The sequence below is a fragment of the Sinocyclocheilus rhinocerous genome, unplaced genomic scaffold (genome assembly GCF_001515625.1).
Source record: "Sinocyclocheilus rhinocerous isolate Xijiao unplaced genomic scaffold, SAMN03320098_v1.1 scaffold288, whole genome shotgun sequence".
Lineage (NCBI taxonomy): Eukaryota > Metazoa > Chordata > Actinopteri > Cypriniformes > Cyprinidae > Sinocyclocheilus > Sinocyclocheilus rhinocerous.
In genome coordinates, this window is record NW_015635021.1 from 270,778 (window position 1) to 298,570 (window position 27,793).

At 36.4% G+C, this 27,793-nt stretch overlaps 1 protein-coding gene across 1 annotated transcript in view; it reads right to left on the bottom strand.

Annotated features, from left to right (window-relative positions):
• LOC107746015 (LIM and calponin homology domains-containing protein 1-like) overlaps nucleotides 1-27,793 on the bottom strand; it is a 51,410-nt gene that overhangs the window by 3,641 nt on the left and 19,976 nt on the right. Inside the window, exons 8-32 of the mRNA XM_016560052.1 lie at nucleotides 26,179-26,419; nucleotides 23,906-24,244; nucleotides 22,808-23,089; nucleotides 22,074-22,361; nucleotides 20,179-20,493; nucleotides 17,674-18,081; nucleotides 16,941-17,276; nucleotides 15,949-16,164; nucleotides 15,326-15,355; nucleotides 14,176-14,308; nucleotides 13,936-14,093; nucleotides 12,898-13,366; nucleotides 12,491-12,797; nucleotides 11,797-11,915; nucleotides 10,182-10,269; nucleotides 9,901-9,957; nucleotides 7,029-7,054; nucleotides 5,317-5,430; nucleotides 4,581-4,673; nucleotides 4,309-4,508; nucleotides 3,805-3,899; nucleotides 2,678-2,786; nucleotides 2,379-2,465; nucleotides 724-832; nucleotides 543-645 (exon numbers count right to left, since the gene is read on the bottom strand). Of these exons, the coding sequence (XP_016415538.1) occupies nucleotides 543-645; nucleotides 724-832; nucleotides 2,379-2,465; nucleotides 2,678-2,786; nucleotides 3,805-3,899; nucleotides 4,309-4,508; nucleotides 4,581-4,673; nucleotides 5,317-5,430; nucleotides 7,029-7,054; nucleotides 9,901-9,957; nucleotides 10,182-10,269; nucleotides 11,797-11,915; nucleotides 12,491-12,797; nucleotides 12,898-13,366; nucleotides 13,936-14,093; nucleotides 14,176-14,308; nucleotides 15,326-15,355; nucleotides 15,949-16,164; nucleotides 16,941-17,276; nucleotides 17,674-18,081; nucleotides 20,179-20,493; nucleotides 22,074-22,361; nucleotides 22,808-23,089; nucleotides 23,906-24,244; nucleotides 26,179-26,419 (4,722 nt within the window). The remainder of the gene's footprint in view (nucleotides 1-542; nucleotides 646-723; nucleotides 833-2,378; nucleotides 2,466-2,677; nucleotides 2,787-3,804; nucleotides 3,900-4,308; nucleotides 4,509-4,580; nucleotides 4,674-5,316; nucleotides 5,431-7,028; nucleotides 7,055-9,900; nucleotides 9,958-10,181; nucleotides 10,270-11,796; nucleotides 11,916-12,490; nucleotides 12,798-12,897; nucleotides 13,367-13,935; nucleotides 14,094-14,175; nucleotides 14,309-15,325; nucleotides 15,356-15,948; nucleotides 16,165-16,940; nucleotides 17,277-17,673; nucleotides 18,082-20,178; nucleotides 20,494-22,073; nucleotides 22,362-22,807; nucleotides 23,090-23,905; nucleotides 24,245-26,178; nucleotides 26,420-27,793) is intronic.

Here is a 27,793-nt window from a genome sequence, read left to right on the forward strand (position 1 = left end):
TTTTTTGACTCTCAAAGCCGTGATTCCCATTCACTTCCATTATATGACTGACAGACTGCAACGGTTTGAGTTAAAAATCTTGGTTTGTGTTCTACTGAAGAAACAAAGTCACCTACATCTTGGATGCCCTGGGGGTAAGCAGATAAACATCACATTTTCATTTTTGGGAGAACCATCCCTTTAAGATAAATAAAATGCTAGCTATAAAATTAAGATAAGCAAGATGTTTCTAGTTTGTGTTTCTAAAAACAGTACATAATTTGAAATGTGGTGGAAATTTGACAGAAATGACAAAACGCTCTATATCGATTAATTAAACTAGTGAGATTGTGAAAAGTCTTTTAAGAGTTTATTTTCTAAAAAGTCAACAGGGGCACATAGTCAAAGAAAGTTTTTAAATAATTAAAACCTAATGCCATAAGAACACAGATTTTACTCACAGATTTCCCTGTTTATCTTACAAATTCCAAAAAAGGCGAATTACAATAACCTGCACATTTAGGATCATGTTTAAGATACAATTAAAACACATTAAGACTCACCCCTTGATTTTATGTAGCATTCTTGACAATTAAGAAGTCCATTTCGAATTCTGACGTCAGTTCCAGCACTTGAGTTGCCCAGTAACCCTTTACATATGCCACACTAGAACACATCAGATATTCATATAAGAGGATGTACACATTACTCACATATAGAGAGACTAACACAAATGAGCATTACCTTAAAACACTGAATATGGAAGTACAACCCCAAGCTTTCAATGATCATAGCTGCTCCTTTACCCAACGGATGTGCACAACTGGAGCAAAGCTTCTTTCCACTTACTGACCTGCAGAGGGCGCCATACAAAGCCATATATTCATGTCAAACTTTAACAACTAGCAATCTTGTCTTGTCAGGTCTTGGAAGAAAAGTAATAATAAGAAAAATTGTAATATTTGTAGGATTATAAATAGTATAAAATAGGTCAAAATGGGGTCTTAAAGTCTGAGACCAACATTATTATATATTTTTAAAAGCTACATATGTTTTAATTTTAATACAAATCTCTTTGGTTTGAATTTAGATTTTCTTCAAAACTTTATTATAGGTTTATTAGAGGTTTAAATAAATAAATAAAAATCAGTGGGGTCCCAGACCTTAAAGTGGTAACAAATGCAAAAACGTAATACAGGCACGCAATTTAAATAAATGGGACTGTGCGCATATAAGTATTTAGCATGATTATGTAACTCCTGAAATGAAAGCCATGATTATGCCTTTCTAATCGTGGTGGCACAACTTGGATCATATGCTGAACTTAAATCAACAGTTTTGCATTTCAAATGGATGCATTAAAGGAACAGTTCATCCAAAAATGTGAATTTGCTCAAAATTCACTCACTCTTAAGCCATCCAAGATGTAGATGAGTTTGTTTCCTCATCAGAACAGATTTGAAGAAATGTAGCATTGCATCACTTGCTCACCAATAGATCCTCTGCAGTGAATGGGTGCCGTCAGAATGAGAGTCCAAACAGCTGATAAAAACATCACAATAATCCACAAGTAATCCACACCACTCCAGTCCATCAATTAATGTCTTGTGAAGTGAAAAGCTGCATGTTTGTAAGAAACAAATCCATCATTAAGGCGTTTTAATTTTAAACCATTGCTTCTGGTGAAAGAAAAATTAAATAATTTCTGAGTAAAAAATGTCAAAGTACCAGTCCATGATCTATAGTGAAAAAGTTCATACCCAGTTGTTTTCTCATATTACATTCCACCAACATATTTGTTTAGAACAGTTTTGGCTTGTAAGCAGTGCTTCATCTGTGCATATTTCTGTCCTAAATGAGATGAGTCTATTTTCACTGGAGAAAGCAATGTTATGAAACCGGAGTTAAAAACATCATAATGATGGTTTTGTTTCTTACAATCACACAGCTTCTCACTTCACAAGACGTTAATTGATGGACTGGAGTGGTGTGGATTACTTGTGGATTATTGTGATGTTTTTATCAGCTGTTTGGACTCTCATTCTGACGGCACCCATTCACTGCAGAGGATCCATTGTTGAGCAAGTGATGCAATGCTACATTTCTCCAAATCTGTTCTGATGTAGAAACAAACTCATCTATATCTTGGATAGCCTGAGGGCGAGTACATGTTCAGCAAATGTTCATTTTGGGGTGAACTATTCCTTTAAACAAGTACTTTTGCATTTAAATGAGATGCAATAAATCTTATAGGCCAGTTCAACAGCATGACGCAGTCTCTGTGTCTGAGTGAAGCGCACAAATGCTTTCGTAGCCTATTACTGAAATGCTCCACACACACACACACACACCAGAGTATCTCCATGTGATTGAGTATGTGTTGGAGGGAAGGCTCATACCTGCTGGGTGATGGAGGTGGCGTGTCTTGTGATGGTGTGGGTGATTTTGATGGGTGTGTCCCTAAAACATTTTCACACGACCCAGTCCTGCCAGCAGCCACACACACATACACACAAGCATAGAGACACACAACTGTGAAAGCAAGTCATATGCAGAAATGTTCCATGTGCCAGAAACAAAAAACCTCATACTGATCTGATCTTTAAAACATCCTCCACCCATAGCAAAGCCAAGCAGCATTTTGGCACACATGTGTGTATGCAAGCCAGCATGCAATCCCACAAACACATCCACATACCTCCTCATCTTTGTGGTCTGGCTCTGGGGTGGACTCTGTTTACGATCCAGTGAGGCAGTTTTCTTCAAATCCTCTTGCCTTCCTTTAGACTTACAGCTCCAAGAGCCATCTGTAATAACCCACAGAGAAAAAGCATGCATGTCTGCTAATTTGCTGTTTTAATTGAGTATTCAGTGAGTTTTCTATATATGCAAACATTATTGTGGCACATGAGTAAAGCATTAAAATATATGTTCTTGCATTTTCTTTTTTAAGGTTTATTGTGGTTATTTTTAAGTTTGATTATTTAAAGGTTATTTATTTTTCTATTATTTAAAGTTTTCTAAAATGTTGGTATAAGAAGTTTAGCTATTTGTAAAAGCCATTTGTCCTCCAAATTAAAGTCAAGCGTGGCGTAAACAACAGGAAGAAATTGTGAAAAGGATCCCTTTAGATGTTTATCTGTGTATTAATGTCATTCGTTTTTGTTTTGAAACGATATGAGATCATTAATTTTTTTATGAAAGCTAAGAAAACCATTCAATATCCATGACTCATGAAAAAAAATAATAAAACAAATACATAATTTAACTTTAATAAAATAATAAAAATAAAATATAATGTAATAATAATACAACTATTATTATGATTATTTAGAATATTATGAATTCATATTATAACTAAATATAATAATTATTAAATGTTATATTTTAAATATTAGATTAAAAAATATCTCAAATGTTGGTAAAAGATTGGTTATTTCTAAAAAACCTCTTGTCCTCCAAATCAAAGTCATAATATTTAATTAATATTATAATAATTAATAATAACAATATTAATAATCATTAAATATTCACCTTGAAAATTATGTTTGAAAACATTTCTGAAAATAAGAATTATGTTATATACACTTGTATTCAAGGCACAAAGAAAGTTACTTTTTGTTGACGTTTTACATGTTGCTTCACTTGATATTTACAGTCTATCAAATGTTTTTTTGTAGATGAAACATTTTCAAAAATTTATGAAACCAACCAACAAATATTAATTTTTTTTAAGGATTTTTACACGTTTACTAAAAACATTTATTTAATTAAATACATTTTGTTTAAGACATCCATGATCCAGATGAAGTGTTTGTGTCTTACCCTGTATAAACTGCAGTTGTGGTGTAGCTGTTTGGCTCTCCTGAGGTTCAGTTCTCTGACCGTTCTGCTGAGCTGCTGTGATTACTTGATCAGGGCTAGAAAGGTTATATTAACATTGAAACATCCTTTCAGACATGTCCTTTATGCAGAGTTATGGTGTCAACACTTGAATCTTTATTTGTCTGTTTACACTTTTTCCAATGACAGGTTGCCAGAGTATATCAAAGTCAGCTCTTTATACCCCAAAGACACTGAATTAAATTAAGTTGGATGTTAAAATTTGATTTTTTTAATAGGTTTTTTGTTACTACCCATACGAAAAAGAAGTTTATACAAGTGTGCTATTAGTATACTTCTTTTAAACTAAAAATAGGAAAGTATAGGCCTACTTTTAGTCTACTTTTTATGTACTTCTCAGAAATGGGCTTTATGTACTTCTCAGAAATATACTTAAAATGACATTTAAGGATATTTGCTTTCTAATGGATTTTGTATGTATTCCACCTGTGTGTTAGTCTGCTACTCTGGTTCCCCTGTTTCTCCAGCATTTCCTGTTTCCTTTCCCAGTCAGCCAAGGAGAGGACAATGGTTTCACGAGGGGCTGAGGGCTGGGTGAGGGACGGAGCCTCTGTCACCATACTGGATGATAAACCTGAGGTGTGAGGGGTCAGTGGGGTCACGGTTTCCTCCAGTATCTGTCTCTCCTATAAATTAAGAACTAATTAGTGTTCATTAAGAACCAATTAGATGTCATGTGAAACATTTCGAAGACGCACCTCTTCATGGTGTCTCCTCTCCTCCTCTTCCACTTCTCTCTGCGCTCTCTCCCACTCCTCCTTCAGCTTCTCTTGCTCTCGCTGATATTTCTCCTGCAGAAAAAGAAAAAGAGGGATTAAAGTAACAGTTCACTTCAATATTATACCTCTGTCATCATTTATTCAACCTTATGTTGTTTCAACTTTCTTTCTTCTGTGGAACACAAAAGGACAAATTCTGAAAACCATGATGCATTTTTTCAGGATTCTTTGATGAGTATAAAGTACAGAACAGCATTTATTTGAAAATTTTTTTTTGTAATAAAGTCTTTACTGTCACTTTTGATTAATTTAATCCATCCTTGCTGAATAAGTATTAATTTCTTTAGAAAAAAAATCTTACTGACCGCAAATTTTTAAACGGTAGTGTATGAAACCAACAAAAATACACAAGCGCTTTTGTGACCTTTATGAAAATTGAAAGCTTCAATGCTCATTTATTGTAACTGCATGGACAAGAGTAATCAACACATTCTTCAAAATTCCTCCTTTTATATTCCACAGAAGAAAGAAGTCATACAAGTTTGGTTGTAGTTATACAACAGTCAGCAAACACTGTGATAGATTTGAGAGAAGGTGAATGGTAGACAGGAACAGATGGGAAACAGCTAACCAGAACACAACAACAGAGGAAGTTGTCTCTACAGAACAGCAGGTGCGCACTTCTCTCAGACAAACCCCAAGCTGGCTATTGTACCTGCAGCAGGCGATCCTGCTCCTGTTGCCACCTCTCCTGCCGTCTACGCTCTTCATTAGGATCCCATGTCCAGTGGTCAACCCTTTTTGCAAGGTTCAACATTGGGGTTTCAATCTGATTCATGCGCACACACACACACACACACACACACACACAAACACACAAACACACACACAGAAATAGAAAGGAAAAAAGGAAAGGAAGGTAAGGTAAGAAGACAGGGTGCACCTACACTGTTCCAACTTGTATGAGCACAAGTACTCGAAAGTACAGAAATTATCAATAATTAAACATCAATTTTGTAACTTTTTTTTTTTTTTTTTGCAACTCATTTTTTTATTTTGTGATTTGTTACAGTACTATACTTGTTGTTGGGTGGTTTGTTTCTGTTGGTTACTTTAAACCTTTCCTCAGACTGGCAGAAACAATTTTTTTTTTTTTTTTGCAAAATATACTTATATCTTTATAGATTTTGCAGACCATAAACGCATATGAAATCCAATGTTTACAAACCAGACTGAAACCACATGCATAACTGGCTTGAAATCTAATTAACATTTTTCGAAATATTTCAAAGTTTTAAAAGTCAGAATTTTTTATTTTTTTTGCCATTTGAAAAAAAGTGCCAAAGTGTACAACTGTGTAAGTGTTATCATCGATAACTAAAGCTAAAACTATTAAAAATCACCTTCTTTAACTGAAATCAATAAGCTTAAATAACAAAATATAAATAGTAGATAAAAAAATGTATTAGATGTAAAATTTAAATTAAATATATACGGTATATAAAAAAATCAGTTTCAATTTTATTTCACTTAGTTGCCAAGGCAACATATCTATTTTTTAAGTTGAAGAACTAAAAATTAAAAAAAAAAAAAAAGCTAAACATAAATAAAAAATGATATGAAAAACATACTAAAAATTACTAAAACTGAAAATATAAATATAAAAGCTCATTGAAAATAATAAATAGTATAATAGTACATAAGTAATACTAAACTAACACAGAATTGTGTGCAGTGTGATTAAGGCAGCAACAGCACTCTAAACAGTATGAAGAGAGGATGCACACACAACAGCTGAATGCAACAGAATGCTAAACGTTTTTGAGATGCATTAACACTTTTTAACTATCTGTATTCTAACTTAACACGCTGTCCTCAAAATGTAAAGCTACTGGTGTGAGACGCTGAAACATCAGCGAGAAGCAATGCAACGGCAAAGACGTCCAACACAATCTGTTTCCCTCAAGCCACCCTGAGCACACCAGCAGTCGAAATGACCAAAACGTTACAATGAGTGACTAACAAAAGAAAAAAGACTGAAAGTGACGTGACATGTGACGTGACATGTGGCCAAGTATGGTGACCCATACTCGGAATTAGTGCTCTGCATTTAACCCATCCTAAGTGCACACACCCGGAGCAGTGGGCAGCCATTTATGCTGCGGCGCCCGGGGAGCAGTTGGGGGTTCGGTGCCTTGCTCAAGGGCACCTCAGTCATGGTATTGAAGGTGGGAGAGAGCGCTGTACATTCACTCCCCCCACCTACAATCCCTGCCGGTACGAGACTCGAACCCGCAACCTTTTGGGTTACGAGTCCGACTCTCTAACCATTAGGCCACGACTTCCCCAAAAAAGAGATGTAGGAAGAGGAAATAAGGAGACATTCATGAAGAATGAGTGTGAGTTTGGCACAACATAAGTACTTACACAGTCAATGGAGTAGTCAATCCCCTCTGTGAAGGAAAGAAGAGGGGAAGAGTGGCTTTAGAAACTCATCATATTCTCATTCATCTCTTCTTACGCTAATGAAAGCGATAACTGGTACACAGATACACAGAGCATAAAACACTAAAATGACACAAAGAGATTGAGAGACAGTAAGAGACATAAAGTGGCATAATATCTTTTTACACTCGGTACTGACATCCATCGTGTGATCTCTGTTTACACTTACCGGTATTATTAATTATTCCCATGCATCTCCAATTGATCTCCTGTATCCACTATTGATCAGATTTTGACAATATTTATAGACTTCACACTCAAATGCAGAGTGGTCATGTGTATCTGACCACCTCCGAATGTGGTTCAAGTGCTTCAATCACAGATTTTGGACCCTGTTTTAGGGCTGCACAATTAATCTAATTTCTAATCGTGATTACATCGTTCAAACCAGAATCGTTCAGAGGCCACTTATGTTATTCTTTTCTTTCTACAGGTTATCTGAAGGGTTTTTCCATTGTTTTAATTTTAGTTTTAGTATAACATTATAATATCATGAATATTTTTACTTTTTTTTTATTATTATTTAAAGAAGAAACCAATCCAATGTATAGTTGACATTTGAGGCTTAATACTATAGAAAAGCAATAAAAGTTTTTCAGTTAGAGTGTTTTCAGCTTGTTTATTTTCATCTAAAAATATGGCATGCGGTTGCTTCAAACAATGGTATAAACATCATTCAATGTAAATTATTAATTAATAATCGCAATTACAATTTCAAGGGAATAATCGACAATTATGATTTTTGTCATAATCGTGCAGCCCTACCCGGTTTACACCTGTATTTAGCTGCCCACGTGTGATTCTATCACGTGAGATGGATATGAATACCAGGTATAAGCTGAGCCAAAAGAAGGCGAGTAGGGATAACTGCAGGCTGGAGCAGTGGGCGTGGTGAAAGATTGGGGCGTGCCAAAAGGTAGGGGGCGTGTTTAAAGGTCTTTCTGATTGGTTAGGGTAGTGCTGGGCGGTATACCGGTTCATACCGAATCCGGCGCCTGTTCTGTGCAGCGAGCGGCAGAGTTAAGCAGCGCATTCAGCGTTTCCTAGCACCTGTCGCTTACTGATTGTTTTAAATTATAAATATGAGCGTAGTTCGTCCGTTAATATCACATGCACTTTTTTGTTTGTTGTTTTTTTTAGTTTGTTACTCAGACGCAGGCAGTGCGCTGCATGAGACAAAAAAGTAATATAGCCAAAACAACCGCATAGCCGCTCTTTAGTGTAGATGCATGTTGATTTTATCAGACGATGCCGTGATTAATTATGAGAGTGACTCCTGGTTAACATATATTAAAAGGGGTCGTGTTTAGTCACTACTTAGTGTGGTATTTTTTGACAATATTCACTCACCATGACAGTAAAATAGGGCATTCGTTAGTTTCTGTTGTAGCATTCACCTTTCGGCACGCCACCTTTTGCCATGCCCATTACTCTGCCCTGCAGCTACCCCCGTCTCAAAGAAGGAGGATCTGTTCTCTGAGAGTAGTGAATATAGCCATGAAAACAACAGAAAGAAAGCAATATAACACAGAGCATCTTAATTCCTACATGATTAATTTCTGCGCACGACTGTACAATGATCAGATTAAATAAATATATTCTATAGTCATGGATATGCTACAAATGCCTGATGAGGACAAAATAACACACAACTCTATGTTTAGAAGGAAAGATCTTTAGTTGAGGAGAGAGTGGGGTAAGATCCTTAAGAAACTGTGAAAGGTCATTCTACTACTTATTCTAATATACTAGTAATAATATACTATATGCTAGTAAATCAAGTACATTTTCTACATGGCAAATAAAAAATGATTTTTATGTCAAAGCAAATTTATGTAGGTCAAAAAATATATATCATACATATTGATAAACTGTCATTGTATAACCATGTAAATTATTTGGCTAAATATCAGCAATGAATGAATGAAATAATATAATATTATATAGTATAACTGGGGTCGGTAAGATTAATTTTGTTGAAGTCTCTTTTGCTCACCAAGGCTGCATTAATTTGATCAAAAATCTATATATAGTATATATAATATAGTAAAATCAGTAACATTGTGAAATAATATTATAATTTAAAATAACCATTTTTTAATTGTAATATATTGTAAAATGTAATTTATTCCTGTGATGCAAAACTAAATTTTCAGCATCATTACTCCAGTCTTCAGTGTCACATGATCCTTCAGGAATCATTTGAAAATGCTGATTTGGTGCTTACAAAACATTTCTTATTGTTATTAACGTTGAAAACAACTGTGCTGCTTAATATTTTTGTGGAAACTGTGATACTGTACCGTTTTATGGATTTCAGGATTACTTGATGAACAAAGTTCAAACACATATTTGAAACAGAAATATTTTACATTTTTGGTAACAATCTAAAAGCCTTTATTGTCACTTGATGAATTTAATATGTTCTTGCTGAATAAAAGAATACATTTTTTTTTTTTAAATAATAAAAGAAAAAGAAAAACTTACTGACCCCAGACTTTTGAACGGTTATGTATAATACAATATACTTTTTTTTACATCTGTCTCCTTTGTCCTGAACTTTATGACAACTTAAATTAATGTGGCACAGCTTACCCCACTCTCCTCTACACTCAAAAAACAGTTTTAAAAGTCTGTACTGTCTCATAGTGCCCTCAGCAGACAAGCATTTACTGTGCGATGCACCTCAACAGGAGAAGTCAAAGGAGACTAACAAACGAGAGATGAGCAGATGGATCATCTGCTGTTCGTGGAGATGGAAGCCCTGTGCTATTAGTTCATCTATCAGTTTTACCTGTTGGAGCGAAGAACTCCCAGCGTAACCTAGAGCTACTAGAGGAATGTGAGGACCCTAACAGACCCACACGCACACCGAATGAAAGAGGGGTAGTCAATGAAAGAGACAAAAAGCAAGAGAAAAAGGCAGAAAAAGATAAACCAGAAAGAAAGGCAACCCAAAAGAGGATTAAGTGGAAGTAAATGAAAGACTAAAAAGTGGGAGAAGTGTGGAGAAGGGACTAATTCGGTCATCGCATTATGAGAGAAATGTGGATGTGGAAAGTGGAGTTGTATTACCTGTCAGCGAGAGGGAGTATGAAGTCTGCTCGGCCTTGGTGGACTCGGCAGCTGAGCTCAGATCACATGAATTATGGACTGAATCAAGCTGAGGCGAATAAAAAGAAAATCATCACAGTCAATGTGGAAACATAAGCAGGTTTCCAACAGAATACACAGTAGCAAATTCACCTTAATTTTTTTGAAGGTATGCTATTAAGACATAAAATGCTGACAAAAATGATCTGTTACAAATAAGTGAGGAATAATATACAGTCAGCTGTACATACAGTCAGAAAACGATCAGTTGCCTGTATATTACTCTGCATCTTGTAAGCAATAAGGTAGGAGAGGCCTTGCTGTATATTTATGCATGACATGAAGCGGAGTGCCTGCAACCCCTTCAGCCGTAACCTATAGTATTCACAAAACAGTTACCACACAATACAAATATTAAAACCTAAAATGTATGTATTGATAAAAAAAGAGAGAGACACAGCCGATGCCATGTCACTGTGACGTATGGCATCAAAGTACCGTGAGAGCGATTCAAGAGCAGTCGGCTGACTCAGCTGGCACAGCTTCTCTTTTTCTTTTTTCCCAGATTGCTGCTGGTTCATTTTTTTTTATTGAATCACTCACATTCAACATTTTACAGTAGCCAGGAGGTGAAGACAAGAAAAAAAAAAAAAAAATTACAATGAAATAAATAAATTAAAAAAAGAAAAAAAAATGAAAACATGGAAATGTTTACATACATTAATACACTTAATTAGAAATAATGGTTTATAATCGCCGTACTTGCATTTATGTATACTAAACTTTGCCAGGAAGAGTAACAAATTAATCAAATAATAATGAAATAATCATTCCTCGTGGTATGACATGTCGTAAGTGAAAAAAAAACCAAATAAAATATTTTCAAAACAAAGTTGAAAGCTGGACATGATGTGATTTCTAACAAACCAAAAACTGGTTGAATAAGGACAACTCCAAAACTAATGAAAAAACGTTTCTGTAAGTAGATACTTCATTTTCTTTTGCAGTTCTTTATTTTTGTTTGCAAAAGCACATTTGTGATCCTGGAGCACAAAAGCAGTCTTAAGTCGCTGGGGTATATTTTTAGCAATAGCAAAAAAAAACATTGTATGGGTCAAAATTATCGATTTTTCTTTTATGCCAAAAATGATTAGGATATTAAGTAAAGATCATGTTCCATGAAGATATTTTGTAAATTTCTTACCGTAAATATATAAAAACTTAATTTTTGATTAGCAATATGCATTGCTAAGGACTTCATTTGGACAACTTTAAAGGTGATTTTCTCAGTATTTTGATTTTTTTGCACCCCCAGATTCCAGATTTTCAAATAGTTGTATCTCGGCCAAAAATTGTCCTATATCCTCACAAACCATACATCAATGGAAAGCTTATTTATTCAGCTTTGAGATGATGTATAAATCTCAATTTCAAAAAATTGACCCTTATGACTGGTTTTGTAGTCCAGGGTCACATTTATTTTTTCTCAATACTTTCATTTTCGTTTGCAAAACATTATTTTCTTTTGCAATACTTCAATTCGTTTGCAAGTATATGTGTTTTATTAAAAAGTGAAAAGAGAGAAATCAAGGCCCACCTGCTCTGTGCTGGACGTGTCATTTGGTGGGACGGAGTGTGTCTGAGTGAGCTCTGTCACGATGGTTGTTGTGACAACACAGTTGCGCTTCATCACTGTGTCAGGCACTGGCTGCTTTCCTGATGAAATAGGAAACTATAAGTTAATATAAAAATCATTCAGTCTATGCTACCTCTGCTATAAATGGGTTACAATCACATAATCACTTTTTTTTGTGCTCAGTTAGAAATTTGCATGTATTTGCACTTACAGTAAAGTTTATGATTATCAAATAGGTGTCGCTGATGTGAAATGTGGGCAGCCAAGTGTCAATGTATTAATCTAAGAGACTAGCTGCAAAAGTTTGAACTACTTTTGCTACTTAAAGTGATAGTCCACCTAAAAAGGAAAATTATTTCATTATTTAATTGGGTCCCTTTTGTCATTTCAAACTTGTATGCATGTCTTTGTTCTGTGGAAGAATGTTGGGAACCAAGCATGATTGGAGCCCATTGACTTCCATTGTATGAATTATGACACTTTTCATTTTGGAGTGAACTGTCCCTTTAATTATAAAAGAATCGTCTGTTTGTACTCGGGAAGAAGTTTTGATTTCTGAAAGTTACAGTAAACCTTCATTGTATGTCAGTATGTTTATTTCTCATCATACGACCCCTGAATATTCAAAACTATGGCTAATATTATAATCCTCAACCTTCTGGTTCTGACACCGACAGTGTAGTTGAGGTGTCTTCTTTGCTTTTCTCTTCCTGAGGACTAAGAGAACACTCTTTTTCCTTCTTTCCGACTTCTTCCTCCTGGTCAGAAACGGAAGTCTGTGAGCTTTGCTGGTGGTCTGAGGCTTCTAAAGCAATTAGCTCCTCATTTTGTTGACTTTGTCTGGCTGGCTTTGGAGGTGAGGAAGATAAGTTGACTTGAGGACACGACACAGAATCTTTATCGCCCCTCTCTCTGTTCTCTTGCTGAGTCCTGTCACCGTTCACACGTATCAGCCCATCGCTCTGTAATAAAACCAGAGAACACACATTTATTTAAGCTGATTATTATCCTTAAATGAATTATTGGTTCTTGAGATTATAGTCCTGCGTAAGATAGTCTTGCCTTCACTGATTTGCGGAGGCCTTGGCTGAATTTGGGCTGGCTGTAGGGTTTTGGGGTGATCAGGGGAACAGGCCTTGAGGGAGCAGGAGGAACTCGTGTAGGCACTGACAGGACTTTTGGAGCTTTGGTGGTCTCATCAGGTGATGGCTCAGGAGTTTCACGCTGTGCCGGGGCCTGTTTTTGTGCAGTCTTCTGGTATACATGGACACTGTGGTGTGTTTGGGTAGTTTGTTGAGGCTCTAGATCCTCTGCTTCCGCTAAGGTGGTGCATGTCAGCTTCTTCTCAGGCTGATGGAGAGGTGGCGTGTGCATCGGAGAGGCCGCAGAAGGCAGTTTGGGGAGCTGGAGTTTCTCCAATATGGCATCACTGATGGTGAAACGGAGAGCATAGCGTTGAAGCACAGCTGCCTTTTCTTCTGGAGTGGAGGCCTTACAGTATTGTTCATGTAGCTCATGCTCCCTACGTTCTCTGAAAGAGAGAGAGTGAGATCAATAGAAAATTAAGTGACAAATATTCATGATAAATATATAAAAAGATTTTGGAAATATTTCTCAAGAAGTATTTCTAATTATTATGTGAAGTCTTTACTGTCACTTTTGATTTCCTCGCTGAATACAAGTATTTATTTCTTAAAAAACAAAACAAAAAAAACTCCTACTGACCCCCAGTAGTGTACTTTTCAAGAATTTCATTCTTTTAATTAGGCTTTTTTTCTTCATTATGATATCTGGACACTGGACAGTTGTATTACCTTGACATTATTAAAATAAAAATTCATCATCTAAATGAATTTTAATCCAAAAATTACATGCTCATCATAGAAGGTGTATTCTAATCAAGCCATTGATGTATTTTTTAATAAATGAATAAATAGACAAAAAAAGAGCATCATGTTATTGACCCTTGAAAAGGCAGTTTCACTAAACAGTCACTTTTGCAGGCTGTTTCATAATACCAACACTTCATATTCACTAAACCCCTCCAAAATCTGCTAAATCCAAATCTGGAGGGTGTAGAGATTTCAATTTGTGTCTCACTTCTCCTCAACGATTTCTTTGTATGTCTTGATGCTCTTCCGGCGATGGCCGGGTCCTCCATCTGTTGACATTAGCTTCTCCATCATTTTCCTCTCTTCTTCCTTTTTGATCAAATCATGAGATGCACTTCGCCTCCGATTCTTCCAGCGAGCCAAGTCCTACACACAGAAGCCAGAAAACGTACATACTTATGCATGTGAGCTCATTAAACATGTGCTTGTGTGGGTTTGGATGACTCACGTCCTGCCACTGGTCCTCCTCCTCTCGGAGTTTGTTGTACTGGTTGTGTAGGTGCTCATGTCGTGATTGGCTGTGCGGCTGAAGGTAGGCCAGCTCATCCTCTTCATCACGCATGTCAATCAAACTCACACTCCTTTGAATAACAAAAACAAAATTTGACATGTTTACAAGTGCTGTAATGCTTTTAGCTGAAGAAGGAAAGGTGCAATCAAAGCCAGAGAAAAAAATAACACTACATCTCTTCCTCTGACCTGAAGACACAAAGAAAAACATAAAATGTTATTATGATGTTAACAAGGAATGACAAGTGGAAGAAATGTTAGTGGAAGAACAACACATGGTTATAAGGACCATGAACAATACAAACAGAACAACTACAAGAAAAAGCAGATTTACATATATGACAACATCATTTCTTAATTGCTCAAGAAACCCTCATGTTGTTCGAAACCCATATTATCATAAATACCACATTAAATTTTAGTTAATTTTAGTAAATCTTCACTTCTGATAAACATAAATGTATATATATATATATATATTTTATCCCAATTCACAAAACTGACATGAAAGCTGATCTTCAGTTTCAGTCTGTTTCTCATATAAAGCTATTGACTTCATAAAATGTTAAATATGTACACAAGTCTTATTTACATCCCTCTGAAGCTTGTTAACTCTAATGAACTGTAAATGCATGGAAAAGAGCGAGCAGCACATTGTTACTTTTTCCCCTCAAACAGTCATATAGATTTAGAACAACATGACGAGTTAATGATGAAAGAATTTTCATTTTTCATTGAACTGTTCCTTTAATAAAACTGGGTATGCTGTAGTGGATTGAGGTTATGAAAATAAGCGTGTGTGTGTGTGTGTGTAACAATTTTCTCCAGGGAGCAAAAGCATCCAACACAGCAAACCATGAGAAAGATTCAAATATATGTTATTGCATGCATGTGTAGGCACAGGCTTTTGACTACTCAGCTTTTGAATATGCATGCATAAAGTGCAAGAGATAATTTAGATGACAATTTAAATGGTTGTATCTGCATGTGAATAGAGACACTGCTGAATGCTTGTGTTGATCAGTACATGCAACAGCTCAGTTCTGCAGCAACAGTAAGAAGACAGAGAGAAAGGAAAAGAAACTTACTCCGTTTCAGAAACACTAGTAGCTCTGAATCTAGAACATTAATGGATTAAAAAAAACAACAAAAAAACAATATAAATAAAGTTGAGCTTTAAAGAACAAAATGGTTAAACATAATAGAATACTTAGTATAGGCCTTTAAAAAAAAAATTGTATTACCCCTCAAAATAAAAGGTTGCCTCACTATCCGATAGATAGACAGATAGATAGATAGATAGATAGATGTTGATATAGTTTCTAGCTACTGTGCAATGTACATTTTTTTAGCTTAATTTACAGACAATTTTTTATATTGCTCACACATTTTCTGTCTGTATGTGTGTGTCTTCATGTCACAAAACATGTCAGTAAAATGGGTTGTCAACAGCATTTCATACAGACTTTAAAGGTGCTGTAAGTAATATTCAGTCAACTCTTAAAATGAAAGAGGCTACTTCAGTAATAAAGCCCTTTAAAGCACCTTTAAGGATAACCATTGCACCAATGAGTGAAGTAAAGAGGAGCAATGATAAAATACATACATACAGGCATGAGACACAATCTCTTTCCATGCAGAAATACAAAAATACATTTTAGTCAGAGCACTTTTCAAAAGCAATAAATTGGTCCTGAAATTGCTTTCTCACATTGGGGGGAGATCATCATCTTCCTGCCAAAGGGGGCGACGTGAGGGTTGGTGAGGTTTGGGGGAGGGGCTTTTGGTAATAGTCTCATCTTTAATAAGACTTTCATGTCCCACCACACCCACAGAGCCCGCCTCCTGCCTGTCCATCATCTGAGGGCACTTCCTAGGCGTGTCCTCAGCATCTCTTGGGGGCAGGGCCACAGAGCTAAGGGTGAAGCTGAGAAAGTTGCCATGGTTACTAAAGCAAAGCAGGGCTGTGAAAGGGAGGCTGAGGCTCTGTTCTCTGACCACAAAACACAAATCGCCAGAGAAAACAAGTGCAAAGAACAGAGTGAACAAAAATTAAAAAGCTAAAATATCTATTAGGGGTGTCAATTACACACACACACACACATATATATATATATATATATATACACACACACACACACACACACACACAGCTGGATAGATTACTTACAAATTACAGATTACATGATGAAAACTGTTATTAATGATGAAAACTTAAGTTATAAACGTAATCTATTTTAGGTAATGTATTCTGACCAATTTTTAGATTACTTATTAAGATATTTTAGATTTTATCTTTAACTTGTTTTAAACTGCAATTAAACATACCATATTGGTATAAAAACAAGAGAAAGACTATATTTTGTGTATCAACATCATAAAATGCATTACAATAGAGAGAGAGAGAGAGAGAGAAAGAGAGAGCTATAAATCAATAAAAGACTAGAAACAAGGAGAATAATTCATTTTTTGTGAAGAAACACCAAGCCAGCCACACATATTAGTAAACAGGCAATAACCACCAAAAATCATTGATGCACAAGACATTCATCTCTTCTCTGTACTCTGAAAATCAACTGCACACAGCAAGTTCAAAACCATATCTAAAAAGGCCCATGTTAATAATTCTCCTTTGCACTGACACCACAAAAGCAGCATTCAGAGCATTCATAGGCAAGCGCTTCATTCCCAGAGGATCCTAACCTGTCCAGAGACGGGGCTGTCTCTTGCTCTCTAGGCTTGAGGTGTGACTGCGATCCACTGACAGGGGTGATTTTATGTTTGACAGCACCAGGTTTGGGCAGAAAAGCATTAAAAGCCTGTCCTGCACTTGGAGTTTGGTAAGATCCAGTCCTTCGTGCAAGCATGTCATCCTTCTCAAAATCTGGTAGTTGATCGTCATCCCCACATTCATCATCATCATTGTAAATGCCAGAGCGATTGGCGTTAGTTGCAGACAATCGTACAATGTCAGGGCACTTTTCTGTTACTACAGCAACTGGAACGGGTGTCTTTGGTAGTTGGTCGACTGGTTCATTTCTGTCAAAACAGCATATGCTGATCACTAACTTGACAAAAGAAACTCAGTTTGTGCAATACTCTCTAAGGCAAAAAGTAATGCAAACAGGTTAAAAACGAATGCACACATACATTCACTCATACATTCAAAAATCAACTGTTCTGTAAGATGTTTTGAGTGATTGTTAGCTTATTGCTACGGTGTTCTGGGTGGTTGCTATTGCAAACTGGGAGGTTGTTTACTGGCCCAAGCATTTTGTTTTCTAGATATCTGTGCCTCTTTCATTATCTATATTTATGCTCAAAAAAAAAATGCTCAAAAGTATTTTTTTCCCCCACCACAAAACAGAGCATGTTAGACTCATACATTATCAACAAAAAGAAATGACAGACTTCCAGGTAGTCTTTCTTGTCCCACCTCTGTCCAATTTTGGTTCTCTTTGTCTTTATGTTTCTTTCCAGGTATTGGAAGTCACTGTCTCCACTCGTGCTCATCTGAATACTTCCTTTCTGGGCTAAGGAAGCCACTGTAGCACCGTCTCTCTTGGAACCCAGCTGTGGGAGGAATCTGTTATATGAAGTCCCATTTGCTGGCTTCTGAAATGTTCCTGTTCTACGAGCTAGCATGTCATCCTTTTCTATATCCGGTTGCCTCTCTTCTTCTTCATCCTCTTCATCATCCTCCCTCTCATCCTTCGCTTTCTCAGCCAGTTCATCCTCCAGCACCCTGTGCTCGATGGAGGTCAAAGGCCGTTTAAGGTCAAACATGACAGGGTTCGGAGGTTCAGGGGGCACGATAGGAGCAGGCTCAGGGTTTGCATCTCCACTGAGTAAGTTAGTTCATAATGTATGAGGAGTGGAAGGAAAGAGGGAAACAATGAGTCAGAGACAGAAAAGAAAAAAAATGAGAGGGAAGGACAGAGAATGCAGATACAGGCAAGGAAAGATGCAGTCCAGTGGGAACCAAAGCAACTGCAATGCAGTTACTCAAAACTACAAAATACAATTTATTACTTTCTTAAACAAGCACAAGCACAAACGCATATTTCATATCAGACAGTCAGATATTTCAGTCCAAACCACCACTGTAAGGCATTCCCAGCTAATTTCTCTCCTAAACGGGAGTTTTAATGTAATTTGTGGGTGCTATAGTTGTTAGCATCATGCTAACAGCCTCACTGCAAGCCATACACAGCTAATTTCCCTCCTAAATAGCCCAAATAAGAGCAGTTATTCATGACTGCTACAGTTGTTAGCATCATGCTAACCGCCTCTCTCTAAAACATTCACAGCTAATTTCTCTCCCAAACAGGCCAAAAAGTGCAGTTTTAGCATCATTCAGGGGTGCTACAGATGTTAGCATCATGCTAACAGCCTCAACTATAAACCCAATTGCTCTTCTAAACAGCCTAAATAAGAACAGTTTCGAGCATCATTCAGTGGTGCCACAGTTGTTAGCATCATGCTAACAGTCTTTTAAGGCACATGTCATCCAGCTTCATAAACTCCAGTGAGACGAAACCAACATGCCCTGTAAATGCAGCATCACTGCTAAGATCACTACACACATTTTCAAACTCCAACACACTGTGAGGGTGAGTATGTGCATGTACATCCAGATCATTTGATAAACAAAACTTGGCTCCTGAGAGCAGGCAGTCATCAATAAGCAGTGTTTGTAATAGTGTGTCAGTATAGGCTACTTCACATCACTAATACGGCTCAATTCTAAGAAAAAAATGAGCACTGTCTAAAAGGGGTCATATTGTGAAGTAAACAATGAAATCGGATAGAAACCAATGCTGTGTTCATGCCATTTCACAATTAGGCTACTGTAAATACTAGATGACCACTGGGATGTTACTCGAAGCTGTTCACAAACTCGGAATTATGCTTTTCCGTGTCAACACTGTTAACACCAAAATGAATGTGTGTAATATCAATTTACAAAACCCAATATAAGAAGTCATTATGCAAATAAACCATTAATAAACTCATAGTTTAGTGGAACATTAGCTATTTACTCAACTCTGTGCTAGCAACATCAAACTTCGTCTTTCGTTTATTTTTAGATTATCCTTGCATCATTAAGACATTAACAACAGTCTATTATAGGAATTGCTATAATTGACTATCGTTGACTAACTCAATATTAACTGCTAAACTACATTTTACAGCTGAAGCCGTTGCCATTTTGAGTGTTTCCACATGATGTTGTGGCAGTCATGTGGTACGAGTCAGAGCTCTCAAAAAGTTGAGAGTTTACAAGTTGTAATTATGAGTTTTCGGAGGATGTGAACGATTTTTTTTTTTTAAGTTGGAATCTCAATTACGATATTTCCAACATGGCATGAACACACCTTGAGCACCAGGCAAAAAATTATATAAATCTAGTTGGAATATACTAAACAATAAGCAAATTTATATTTTAAATACAAATTCAGGCTATATCTTAGAATTGATTTGTTATTTTATTTTAAACTTTATCTCACAATTACTTTTATTTAACATATTTTTATACAGTATTTTATAAAATAATGTAACTTATATATAATATACATAATTTATTTTTATATAATATATTAAATGATTTTATATATTTTTTATATATTTTAAATTTTTATATTATTACATATTCAATACTTCTTATTTATTTTCCATGCAACATTTACACAGAAGTCTTAAAGTAGCAAAAATACTAATGGTTGCGCTGAAAAATAGTCATCAGAAACTGTTTTAAGTGTAATATATATTAAGTATTACATATATATAATTAATATTATTTTACAATATATATTATACTACTATATTATCAATGACCCTCAGGGAAACAACAAAAAAAAGTGCACATTTTGTTCTGTTGTGCTTCAATGTGCATGTATTTCTTGCACATTTCTCCTCCTGCCTTTCTTTCTCTCCCTACCTGCCAACCGCTCTCTTTGTCAGTATGGAGCCCAGACCTATGGTGGGCACAGCAACAGGTGCCATCGAGAGGAGATATCGAAGCTTCTCTGCCTCGTCCCCCTGTCCCTCTCCCTCTCCCCCTTCCTCATCCTCCTCTTTCCAGGAAGTACTCTCCATCTCTGTCACATCCCCAAATGTCACAAAACGCCGCCGTTCACCGGAGGAACGTTCTCGGCAACTGGCCAGGTCGTTCTTGGCAACCTTCGTCTTAGAGGCAACAGAGTGGCAGCCTTTCTCAAGACACGTCTGACACAGAGGGACAATAGTGTCATCGCTGTTCACACGCACACACATACATGACACATGTAAGTAAAGAAGAGAAAGAAAGAAGAATTAGAGGAGCAGAGGGAAAGAAATGATGAAAACTAAAAAATACTAGTGCAGAAAGACCATGTCAAGTCAATGATATAAAGAGAATTGTCATGGATGTCTGGACGGTAATTTGTGTGATTTCAAAATAAACCCACTGATGTTGATGCAAGCATGGCCTTTTTAAACATACAAAAGGGAAATTACTATACTGAAGGAATGACACACACAGCCTTGGCTCTTCTACAACAGTTTAGTATGTGGTCTAACACTCACATGCTCCCCTCCCTCGTTCTCTGTGAGCATCTCTTGCTTTCAATAGTTGCCTTGGTGACGTCTGTTTGCTAGAGAGGGGCTTCCCTCTGCAAACAGAATTTAGAGTCTCACAAAGGCCCACTTTAACAAACATCTCCACAACAGCGTAACAAGACAGAGCCCTATTACACAGCACTCAAGCCAATGACAGACCAAGCTTCTTGGCTGTAAGCTTTGACCGATTTAAATATTTTAGGCTCACACTGTGTCTTAACCAGACGTAATACTTTTTCAGCAGCAAGTAATTTGTCTGTCTACACTGACAGCAAAAATACAGTGTGACGGCACACAATCACAGCTAATCAAAACATATATGAAGAACATACTCCCTACTTACAAGCATTATATATATATATATATATATATAAATTAACTGAGCGTCTTTTTTATATCTTATGTCACAATATACCTTGAACTTACACTACTGTTTAAAAGTTTGGGATCGGTAAGTTTTTTAAAATGTTTTTGAAACAAATGTCTTATTCTCACCGAGGCTGCATTTACTGTAACACTGTGAAATATTTTAGTACAATTTATATAAATAAAATAACTGTTTTCTATTTTAATATATTTTAAAATGTAATTTATTCCTGTGATGCAAAGCTGAATTTTCTGCACCCTTACCCCATTCTTCAGTGTCACACGATCCTTCAGAAATCATTCTCATATACTGATTTAGTACTCAAGAAACATTTACAATTATTATTAATGTTGAAATAGAACTCTGTTGTAACATTATAAATGTCTTTAATGTCACAATTGATCAATTTAATACATCCTTGTGGAATAAAAATAAAAAATCTTACTGATCCCAAACATGTGAACTACAGTGTATTTTGAATAGCATTTTCTAAGGTTGACAACATAGTGGGAAAAATATTCTGCAAAACAAGATTAAAAATAAAACAACATTATAAAAAATTAAAAAACATTTTATAATCCCTGCTCTATCATATAGCATACTCATGGATAGAATTAACATGGAAAAAAGTCTATTGCCTGTTGCTTTATTACATCATGTCTGGTTAGGACACAATGATAGACACATACCAGAAAAAAGGTTATTTTCTTGGACAAATAGCTTAATTTCAGAAACTGGTGTGTCATCTGTTTTATGTGTTAAAAACACATAAAACATAAAATTTGATTAGATAAGCTCAGTGTGAAACTTCTAAAAAATCTTGAAGCATGTTAGGTTAGGGTCAAAGGTAAAGGTCACATGTCAGGCACCTGCTCTCTGTATTCATCTTGAGCCTCTGCCATTTCTCCAGGTCTGACTGAGTGATGGTAGTTTGAGCCAATGACTGACGGGGGTCCCTCTGTGGGACAGGCCCATTTTGGCCCCGCCTTCTGGCCAGGTCGTCTGTCTTTACATCAGGCATCACCACACTCATCCCTTTCTCTCTGTCTGTTCCCTCCTCATTCTCCTGCTTACTCTCACTGTCTTTCTCAGGGGTCAGGAAGGGGTTGTCCTTGCGAGTTATGATTGACACTTCAGCCCCGGTGGAGTCAGACTCACTGTAGATCAGTACGAAGGATACACTGAGCTTTGCAGGAGGAATGACATTAACGTTTTGCCACACATGCAATTTAAATGTATATATTAAAATATTGATATTTAAATAAAATTCAAATATACATTTTTAAATCATATTAGAAATATTTTTACCAACCTAAAAACTGTATTTAGCATTTTTTTTTACATATTTATTTATTTATCTATCCCTATAACAATTGGATTTAGTTATTGTTTTCTTCCAAATTTTCAGTCCCTTCCAGGATCACAGTCTGTGTAAAATTCAAACCACGAATAATGTTACAGTTCCTAATAAAGTTACCAGCCAAATGACCAATAACTCAGTCAAATTATTCTGTGCTCAGTTAATGTTCATTTTTGATACTGTGCTCAATTGTGTGTATACAGAGCAGAAGTGTGAGAGAAGTGTGTGTTTGTTTCGAGGCACCTGCTATCTGTATTCATCTTGAGTCTCTGCCATGTCTCCAGGTCTGACTGAGTGATGGAAGTCTGGACCAATGACTGATGAGCATCTTTGGGAGAGCGTGGCCCTCCCCTAATCCGCCTCCTTGCTAGATCATCTTCGTGTGGGTTTGGGACCAATATCTTCCCCTCTACCTCTTTCTCATCTTCCTCATCCCTCTCTTTTCCCCTGTCTTTTTCAGGATTCAGGAAAGGGTTGTCCTTACGAGTTATGATTGGCACCTCAGGGGAGGCGGAGTCAGCCTGACTGTGGTAGAAATGTAACATTATAAGAAATACAAAAAATCGGACCCATAAATCCCACATAAAACATCAACAATACCAATATTGACCATAGAACTATGGATGCAAGTTCATTGTTAGCAACATAGCTCAACGATTCTGTTTCCCGAAACCAAAGTTCCAACAAACATTCGCAAACATCGTAAAGTTGTATGGTCGAAACTACAACTCTCGTCCTGTGTTTAGAATGGTTTCTTTTTAGTATGACAGGTGGACTTGCGGTCTCAATTTAGCTCGTCATGATAATGAAAGCACCATTTTTTGAAGCATGCATGTGCATATGTTCTCTAGCAGAACCATCAACGGCAGTTATTTTTGAACCAATGTGGTTCAAATGACAATACAATAAAGTTACAATGGCATCAGAAAACAGTCGTCACCAGCTAGTTAATTTTTCCGACAATGCATTGTAATACAAAGTTCTGTCATGAAACTCTAGATGGCGCAGCTAATTGGTTTCTTTTCGCATCAGCAGCCAATGAGCTTGCTGCTCAGCGTTCAAATTCTTGGCTAGTGCTTGCTGTAGCAGTTGCAGCACGCTTCCGATGAGGCCTGAAACTGATCTGAGAATGTGCTTTTTTCCTTCTTACACATTCGTGGGCCATATTCGATCTGTGCCACATGGGAGGAAAAAAAATCGGAATTGGGTCACTTGCAGTGTAAATGTGGCCTATAAGAAAACTCTGACCCAAATTTGCCCAATAACATCAAGTTAGATTTGTAAAGCCAACATAACTAGTCCCTGACCATGAGACGCCATCACTCTCTGTCACAAGCACACCTTCTTTTCTCCTGTGCCACCTTCTCCATCCTCTCCAACACGGCATGCTGGGATGCCAGCCTGATTCCCTCCCATTTTTCTCGGTCCTTCCAGCTACAAGAGCCTGGCAGGAAGTGATACGCCACACTGGGTTTAAATTGATTCATGCGTGCTCTGCGAGAAGCAAGATCATCCTTTTGGACATCTGGAACCTTCCGTTCTGCCTCTTCATCATCATCTTCCTCATTGGAGTCCCACTGATGTGGAGCGGCGGCCCGCATGAACTCATTGTCATGTCGGAGAATGATGTCAGGTGAAGGTGGTTTGGATTTACTGGCCTCCACAGGATTCACAATTGGACTGAGGAGAAAATTTGCCATGACAAAATTTGAATATATTTTTAAAAAAATAGAGTGCAACAGCGCTTTGTTCCGCAAGTATTTTTCCCATTCATTTTTTCCATATGGACATAATGACAATCAAATTAAAAATAAGGAATGTAAAACTATTGATTTAAAGATATTGATTAAGAAGGAAACACGATGCATTAAGAGCGGGGGGTTGTGGTAAACTTGTGAACAGGATGATGCTGTGTACATTTTTCTTATTTTGATTAAAGATCATATTTTTTTCATTTAGTACTGAACTTCAGAAGCTACATAAATACTTTCATGATTCCCAGAAGACAAAATAAGTACGATTTACTCTGATCATCCAATTAAAAAATTAGACCCCCCGGCTCTTCATGCATTGTATTGCCTTCTTAAGAACCAGTAAATGTTTTCACCTTTTGTAATAGTTGTGTATGAGTCCCTCAAAAACAGTCGTGGATCATCCAGGAAATGACACACAGTATTAATATTCAAAGGTATGCAAACTTTTGAACGCGATTATTTTTATAAATTCAGTTATTATTTTGTCTTGTGGAGTAGGCCTATGTATAAACATCTGTTATGTGAAAGCTTATTCGGGACAGTACTAAATAAAGAACAACATGCAATTTTCATGATACCTCTTATTTTGTTAAAATTATTAACATTTTGCATATTCTGCAAGGGGTATGTATTAGGTTTATTGAAAAGGTTTTCATGTATTAGGTTTATTGAAAAATATACATTTCATGCATACAAATATTTAAGTTGTTTGAGAGCGCAGGCAAACTGACTCCACATTATTAGCTTCATGAGAGTGGCCGGGTGCTAAAGAGTTTTTTTAAATGCATTTTTCTTGTCACGGTTCTCTGATTGGTGGAGATTTCTCTGCAGAATCATGGGTAATTTTTTTTCAGATTTTCACCAGGAATTCCCCTTTTGAACATGACTATTTAAAAACAAGTTGAAATAATGTAGACTGATGGCTTCAACAAAACCATAAGTAGGTCTTTCTTTAAAAGTTTTAGTTCAAAATCAACTCCCCTGTGGAGAAAACAGATGGGATTTTTACTTTACTAACCTATCTGTTTCACTCTATAACGGAGAGATGTTAGTCCTTCCATATCAGGAGGTGATGCAGACATCAGGGCTTCAGAATAAGTCAAATTAGCATAACTAGCATAATATGCTCAACCCAATACAACACACACACTCCTCATTTCAACCTAGCACAGATTCAGAGTAGTCAGAGTTACATCCAATTAATCAAAACATTAGCTAAGCTACAAAGGCTAAAGCTAATTCACAACTGTGTCACTCCATGCCATAATGTAGATTAAACATTTCTCAGCAGCACAAATCCAAAGCAAAAGTACACAGGGTCACTCCCGACAAAGCAACCTGGGGTTAGATGACAACTCATGGTTTTGAACACACAAGCTTTGTGTTTAACTACTAGGCCCTACACAACTAGTTAGCATTTTTAGTCGCTCCATACACATGCATTCAACCGCTGACCTGTTATATCGCACAGAGGTAGGTAATACTTTAATTCCCGCCTTTTCCAGCTTTCTCATTTTCTTAAGCTCTGCCTCCTCAAGCTCTGCCCCTTTCTCATCCGCCCAGGTGAAATTTTTCTGGAGCGCAAGGCTGCGAGACGCGACAGCCCCCTCTTTTAATACTTCTACACGCTCTTGTCTGTGGGGAGCAATGGGAATTTCACAGCGCTCACCAACACGCAGATAATACAGAATGAATCAAACAAACTCGGACAGATGAAAACAGATGCTTGTGTGTACTGATTTTTGTTTAGATGCATGAAGTGTCTCAGCCACATTGAAGCCAGAAGAGGGATTTCCAGCAACCTCCTGAGAAATCAAACAAACCAAACACTTACTGTTTATCATCAGCGGCTGTGATTACCTGAGAGGTGTTTCTCCTCCTACAGGAGATGTTGAGTTGCTCAGACTCCTCCAGTCTTCCTCTCTCTCGCTCCTCCTCTTCCTCAGGGGGGCAGGAATGTAGTTGGTTTGGTTGCTTTTGTTCGGCAGATACTGATTAAAGGGTAGAGCTGCGCGAGGCTCTTTGTAGGACACGCGACGGGCAGACATGTCATCCTTGCGCACGTCTGGCAACTTCCTTTGACCAGCGTCACCTTCAGAGTCTGTCAGAAGGACATATTGAGAGAAAGAAACATGCTTTGTTTTTTATCATTTTTACTTGTTATTTATTCTTGTCTAAATGTATTGGCATTTGGTATTAGTATTTCATATTTTTAGGTGTTTACAGACAGAACCAGCGTTCATATTTCATCCATTGCGTGTTGGGTTTGATGCCGCCATCTGACCACCATCCAAATCAGGGCCGGCATGAATGAAAGCTTAGTACATGTTTCTGAGTGTAAATATATTTAAGCTTGTCTAAACATATTACATCAGGATTAGCAACAGAATATTGCATGCATTTAATTTACGTAGTTTTTGCTCACATCGACATGCCAAAAGCTTCTTGCTATAGTACTTCCACATCGTCACACAGTCTTATTTAGCTATGAGATAAAAGGAATTCAAATACTTGAAATAAGTGAAGTGGGACAAAAGTATCCACAGCAGAAAAAAAATTGTCAGCTATAAATATTTCATTTTTATTTTAATTGTATACATTTTATTTACAAAAAAATACTATGGTACTAAGTTAAAGGATGCGAGTTGCAACAGATTTTTTTCTTTAGTAGATAGTTTGTATGTCTTTAATTTGAATTGCTTGCATTAATCAGCTAGAGTCAGCTTATTATTCCAAAATTTTCACATAAATCACTGCAATATTAGATTATTTTAATTTAATTTAATTAATTTATTTTATTTTAGACAAGTGGTTTTATTTTATTATGTTATTATTTAATTATTTATTTAATTATTTATTATTTATTTAATGCCATGTCAGCAGCAGTGGCTATATTCATGGCAAAAACAAATTCAATTGCATCATTCAAACAATTAAATCAATATCCTTTCAACATAATGTTTACAATAATTTAACAATTTTGTCTTAAAAAGTCAACATACAAAAAATAAATATATAAACTAAAATAGCAATAACAATTATATAGAGTCTTTCAACTTACTATGTGACAAAGATTAAAAAATTATTTCAGGAGAAACCTTTTTTAAAATGTCCATTAATGTATTTTCTTTATTTTATCTTATTTTCACCGTAATCATAATTAAAATTGTTGGCTTAAATAAAAACTTTGTGACACAGTAATTAACAAGAACAGTTAAAAATGCACTTGTTGTCAAAAGGTTGCTGACTCCTGTTTTAAAATAACAAAAATCAAACAATCAAAATAAGATTGCTGGCTTACCTTTGAACTGAAAATCTCTCTCTCTCTCTCTCTCTCACACACACACACACACACATAAATATAATTTATGGTTTAGAAGCTTCTTGAGCTTTTATGTTTTTTTTCAGTCCCTGTTTTTAGTCTGTCCATGTCCACAGATGTGTGTGTGTGTTTGTGTGTGTGTGTGTGTGTGTG